The 6,006-nt window shown below is 48.0% G+C and overlaps 1 protein-coding gene across 1 annotated transcript in view; it reads right to left on the bottom strand.

Moving 5' to 3' along the window:
* Positions 1-1,463: 1,463 nt before the first annotated feature.
* The window catches only part of LOC103383230 (bromodomain-containing protein 4-like), a 9,438-nt gene continuing 4,895 nt past the window's right edge, over positions 1,464-6,006 (bottom strand). The window contains exons 14-21 of the mRNA XM_025058845.1: positions 5,678-5,990; positions 4,996-5,592; positions 4,605-4,705; positions 4,403-4,523; positions 3,896-4,035; positions 3,604-3,794; positions 3,249-3,492; positions 1,464-3,155 (exon numbers count right to left, since the gene is read on the bottom strand). Of these exons, the coding sequence (XP_024914613.1) occupies positions 3,090-3,155; positions 3,249-3,492; positions 3,604-3,794; positions 3,896-4,035; positions 4,403-4,523; positions 4,605-4,705; positions 4,996-5,592; positions 5,678-5,990 (1,773 nt within the window). The 3' untranslated portion in view covers positions 1,464-3,089. The remainder of the gene's footprint in view (positions 3,156-3,248; positions 3,493-3,603; positions 3,795-3,895; positions 4,036-4,402; positions 4,524-4,604; positions 4,706-4,995; positions 5,593-5,677; positions 5,991-6,006) is intronic.

Genomic DNA, 6,006 nt, shown 5'->3' with positions numbered 1-6,006 from the left:
CAACCCTCTGCACAGACAGACACAGTCACAGACACAGTCACAGACACAGTCACAGACACGGTGCAGCCTCATCTCTTCTCTGCTTCGTCCGTCTACTCTGGTCCTTCACCTAATAAATTCACGAGGCTTGACAGTATTTAAATATTAAGATAAAGTCTTCCTTCCACTGACCTCTTCTCCCCGAGAGGTCGCTGAGACACGGGCAGGATTAGGTAAACAAACTGCGCTCAAACCCACAGAGCGGCTCATTTGAAAGTCAAAAAGTCTGGGAGTCGTCGTGAGAGAGAGAGATAAAAGTCGGAGCGAAAAGGAACAAGGAAAAGAAAAGTCCCAGGATCTGGCCGTCGAAGGCCGACAGAGACACAGTTGGAGAGTCTGGTCTGCACCGTGTTGTTGAAGGAAGGTGTTCGAGGCCAGGGACGAGCAAGGGGTCACGGGGTCGGATGCAGAGCAGTGATTTTTAACTTCCTTCAGATTTGTTACTGTCATGAAAACTGACGGAATCATCTGGTTTGAACTGGTCTCAACCACAACATCCTATGTCTGTGTGTGTGTGTGTGTGTGAGAAAGTACATCCTGCCCAGTGATCCAGTTTCACAGCCGGTGCCGTCCACACCTTGAAGTTCCACAGATCCCCGTGTCATCAACTTCTCACAGAGTTCACAGAATCCAAAGCCTTAAAGCTCACAAATGTCACTGTGTCTTTGTGTGTTTATGATAATGAATCATCTGTAAAGGATACATTATCACCACAACACAACAGCGCCCTCTGACGGAGAACAACAACACTGCAATACAGGTTTGACTGACATTGACATGGTTTTCATTAATAATAAGAGCTGAATAATATATGGATTTGATAAAAAAAAGAAAAAGAATCGTAACATTTCTAACCTAATTCTAATTGGTTTGTGATGGACCACTAGAGGTGTATGGTGGTGTTCTCATTAACAGGCACACCTGCGATCACCTCTGTAGTTTGAATTACACATGCAAACAGCACAGAGAAGAAAAACAAAAAACAAATTAGTCATCGTCTTACAGTGAGGAGCGAGCAATGACTACTGCCACCACGTGGTCACCAGGTGTAAATCATAGAAATTAGAACGTAATTCCTGGAAACAGCTCGCAGAGGTTGTAATGTAAGTTAAACACATCCAATTAAAATGTAGTTGTGACGTCAACACGTGTCAGAGGTGTACAGCTACTCACTTCCGTTTACTGAGGGCTCGACCGCCCCCGTGTGGCTTCTCCACAGGTTGACACTTCTTGATACTACTTTCAAAGCGAGTTCTCATAGAAAACATGTTACTGAGAGAGAGAGAGAGAGAGAGAGAGAGAGAGGCTCAGTCAAACTGCACCTGAAGGAACTTCTGCCAACGTAAATGAAGCACAACTGTGCTCTTCTTCGCCCTCTACTGGTTGACACGGTGTAAAAACCAACAGATGGACCAAAGAGAAAGTTTTTTTTAAACATTGTTTTAATACTTTTCTTAAAAAAATGTACTCTGAACAAGATGAATCTATTGACATCAATGCCTCACTCACCAACACACCGACAGGTTGTCCTGGGTAGAACCATGAGGAAAAAAAAAAGAAAAAAAAAAGTCCAAACAAGCAAAGACAAAATGTGAAAGACGAAATGACTGAAACATGAAAAAAGAGAAAGATCTGATTATAGAATTAAAAAACCCCAAAACACTCAGACGTCTGGGCCAAACTACACGAGCCGCTTCCACAAAACACTGACACGAGACGTCCTGTAGAGGGACAACGAAAAAAGTTTAGAAACAAAAATGTTGCGATGGTTGAGAGAAATGTACAGGAGTAAAAGAAAACTAGAGTAAAACGTGAGTGCAGATTGATAAGAATTAAACTATTACAGAGCAAAATGCTGCATAAAGTGAGCCTTAAAAGAGGGCGGGGGGGAATTAAATAGCAATAAAAATGTAGCCTTTAATATAAAGTGAAAAGAAATTTGTTTTTTTTTTTGTGTTTTGTTTTTAACATTTTTTTCTTTCAAAACGTGAATAAACGTTTCCACACTCGATAGATTGGTTTTGGCATGAAGTCAAAAAAAAAAAAAAAAAAAAAAAAAAAGAACGAGGGAGATAAGGTGAGAGAAACCGAAGAAGACGAGACGAAAAACAATCCTCTCAACAATCATCATAAAAGTTTTTTTTTTCTTCTTTACAGTAAATTCTACAAAATCCAAACCAGAGCTCAGAGATGAACACACAGACGAGCGCCGCTCCCCGCAATCCAAACCTTTCTCCTGATCTTTTTCAACCACTTTCCTCATATATAATATATATATATATAGATTTTTTTTCATGTCTTAATTTATTTATATATAATATGTATAACTTCAGGGCGTGAACGTTTGTTTACAGGTCAGGTGGCTAAGGCAAAGGTCAAACCCTGGAACAAACTTCCTTCCTGCCGACGCTGCAGTTTCATCACTTCATGACGGAGACGTGAAGGGAGGAAGGACGATTTAGAAAAGAGTGTGTGTGTGTGTGTGTGTAAGGTCGCAGCTGGGACAAGGGCTGTTTATTGTTTTCCTCCGGGTCCTGAGTAAACAACAACTGACCAACGTGACCTTCGCAATTAAAATTTAACAAAGAGGCGGCGAGAAAAGAAAGTCATCGGTCGTCTACGTTTGGTCGCCTGATCCGTGTCCTTCTTCTACAGACATCGTTTTTCTCAGTTTGAACTAAAATCAAATCGGAGAAATTTTTAAATTTTAAGTCGCCTCCTCCCGTTTTTGTGCCATCCTTGTTTTCCACCTGCCCCCCCCCCTCAAGTCAAGTCAAAGATACAGAAACTTCCTGTTACCGTCAGTTTCACTCACAGCCCCCCTTCGCCCCCCCCCACAGTCTGAATCACAAAGATGAGCTCGAGGTTTCACCAACTCAGAGCACAGGACAGAAACCACGCAGAGTGTGTGTGTGTGTGTGTGTGTGTGCATTCATACGAGCAGCGACCGTGTACATCAGAGCTTTGTGATCTAAACGCATTTCGTATATATTTTCTTTTGTATTTCCGTAGGTCCGTTTCTCACTTCCCATAATCCTCCTGTCCCTCGTCTAAAACAGATTCTCTTCAAAAATGGCCATCAGGTCACTCTGGAAGTTGATGTCGATGGTGTCCTCCTGGGGAACACATTCAAAAATTGAAAGGTTAAAGGTCGGCGTTTTGAAAAAACAAACAAACAAAAACAGGTACATTTTCTGTTCGTTTCTTACCGCCTCTCTCCAGCGCCTCTCCTGCTCTCGACGACGTGCCATCTCCCTCTGCTGGTCGAGGGCATTCTGTGCAGCTGAAGATGATGGGGGCGGGGCTTGGGGTTGTGTGGGTGGAGCCTGTGGGGAGTGAGTGGGCGGTGTCGTGGCCGGAGGTGTGGGTGTCAGCGGCGACTGCTGCTCCTGGCGTCGGCGGCTGTCGTCCTGCACGCGTCGGCTCTGCTCCACGGTGTCCTCGTCATCTCGACTACGAGAAAATGGCCAAAGAAAAAAAAAAAATCAGACGTGCTTCTACTGCAGATACTAAAATACGAACCCTGACGACGTCATCGCTGCGTCTCCTCGTCCCTCCACCCACCGAAGCTTTTCCTGCTTTTTGCTGGCCTGCTCCGCCTGTGCTTTCAGTTGTCTCTCTCTCTCCTCCTTCTCCCTCGCCGCCCGTCTGAACTGTTCAAAGCTGTCACTGGACGAGCGGACGGACGAGGACAACGTTGACTGGGACTTCTGAGCCAGGCTGGCCCAGGAGCCCATGATCTTGAACTTCACGTCCTGGGAGAAGAGACAAACGTCCAAATTAGAAAAAAAAAAATCAAAATAAAATCAAGGGCTGCAGCTTTTTAAATAACACACACACAGACACACACACACACCTGGGGCTTCTTAGAAGAGACGGGAGTTTTTGGCTCTTGTTTGATTTTGTTGTCTTGTTGGGAGAAGAGTGGTCCCGGGGAGTCTCGCTGTCGAGACACAGAGCGAGAGAGAGGACCGTCCAGAGACTTTCCATCTAATCCTGGTGGAGAGACAACATCAACACGATCACTTCAGACCAGGGACCTTCTGAATATTCAGCCGCTGAAAATCTTTGGCCGGAAATGGCCCAAAGGTGCAGCCTTTTTTAATCACCAAAACACCACCGCCGAAACAGGATGTTGTGATGGCGCGAGCAAAAACTGCGACGGTAAAACTGCGGTGAGATCAATTCAGATCAGCGACTTGATCCACATCATAAAGATCACGACTTGGAGGCGGGACTAAAGCAGCGCAGGAGAGCAGACGTCTTTGTTCTGGTCCTGCTGTGTCCTTCAGCAGTGAGTACAGTACAGAGTACAGACTGTAGTACAAAGTACATGTTGAGTATACGAGGGTTTTAGACTCACTGTGTTTGTTGTCTGGTTTGTGTGTATCGTGACGTATGGTGGGACTGAAGGGCGACAGGGGCAGAACTGGAGAATGGGGGGGTTTCTCCTCCTTCACTGCCACGAGGCTGGGCCTCTGATCCTGCAGAGAAACCAGTCAAACTCTGACCAACACTCAGGGACACGTCTGGGGTTTTGTTTTGTTTTTAAAAATGAGACTCACGTGTTTCTTGATGGGTGGCGGCGACTGCTGTCCCACCGAGTGGAACTGAGGCATCTGAGGAGAGTGCATCATCAGGGGGGAGGGGCTGTCCCGCAACATACCTGACATGATAGATGAGAGTTCATAATTATATAAAAAAAGTTCATGTCAAACGGATTTTTCAGAACATGGAGTGACAAAAAATACCAGACTGTAACTTTAAGGTTTCTTCAGACTTTTTAAAAAGAAAACATTTGTGATAAAAGGTTTTTCAACGCCCTGATTTTGAATTAGATGATTAATTCCTATTAAATGAGGTCAAAATCAAAACTTTGAATTATCACGTGACAAACCCCAGGCCCGTGGGCCGACTGCAGCCCGCCCATCTCGTGCAGCCGTCCCCTCCTCTCACCTGTCGAAAAAAGTTCTGTTTTGTTCGGCGGCGACGGCTGACGTTGATGCTGCTGCGGCGGCGGCGGCGGCGGCACGACCGGCACCTTCTGCTGCTGCGGCGTTGATGTGTGCATGAGCGGGAATGGCTGCTGCAAGAGGGGGGGGGCTGTGCTGTGTCTCTGCAACAGCGCTGGGGCGGGCGTCAACATGGTCTGTGTGTGCAGCGACGACAGAATCTGCACAGGCGAGTGCGTGTGCGTGTGCAGCGGCTGGTTCTGCGTGGTGAGTCGAGGGTGGAGCGACTGCAGGAACGTCTGCACCTGGCTGAGGGGAGGGGTCTCGGGGTTGGTGGGCGTCGGCTCCTCGTCGTCCTCCAGCAGGGCTTGAGGAGGTTGTGCCGAAAGGGTCCCCAAGATGCCGTGCGACGGGGGCGAGGGAACACGGGGGCGAGGGACGGGCTGGGAGAGGGCGAGCGGGAGCGAGGGCTGCAGCTGCGGGGAGGAGGTTGGAGGTAAAGTGGGGAGCGAGGGGGGAGGAGGCTGCGAGACTTTGGGAGGAAGAGGCGCCGCACGATGGCTGGGTCTGGATGGTTGCTGTGCAAGAGCGTTGTGGAGCGCTGCGAAGAAGACAGAGCAGAGAATGATGGGAAAATAAGTTGAGGACAAAAGAGTGTTTGATAAATACGTCTTCAAAACATGTACCCGGTGAAGGCATGATGGGATGTTGGTTGAGGAAAGGGTGTGTCTCAGTGGGCGGCTGACTGACGGGGGGGTTGGTGTTCAGGACAGCGGCGGCGACGTGGACCCCAGCGGCAGTGGTTATGGACGGGTTGGGCTGCGTCAGGTGAGGATTCATGAAATGAGTCAATGGATCAAATCCCGACGTCAGCAGCTGGGAGGCGTCCGTGGGGGGGGCGGGCACGGGTGCAGGGGGAGGAGGGACAAACTGAGGTTTGGACTGAATGACTTGGGACTGAAGCTGGATCTGTGGCAGCAGCTGAGGCTGGAGCGGAGGCTGGGGGTGGGGGTGG

This window comes from Cynoglossus semilaevis, chromosome 9 (assembly GCF_000523025.1).
Source record: "Cynoglossus semilaevis isolate Cse_v1.0 chromosome 9, Cse_v1.0, whole genome shotgun sequence".
Lineage (NCBI taxonomy): Eukaryota > Metazoa > Chordata > Actinopteri > Pleuronectiformes > Cynoglossidae > Cynoglossus > Cynoglossus semilaevis.
This window is presented reverse-complemented; position numbering and strand designations above follow the sequence as displayed.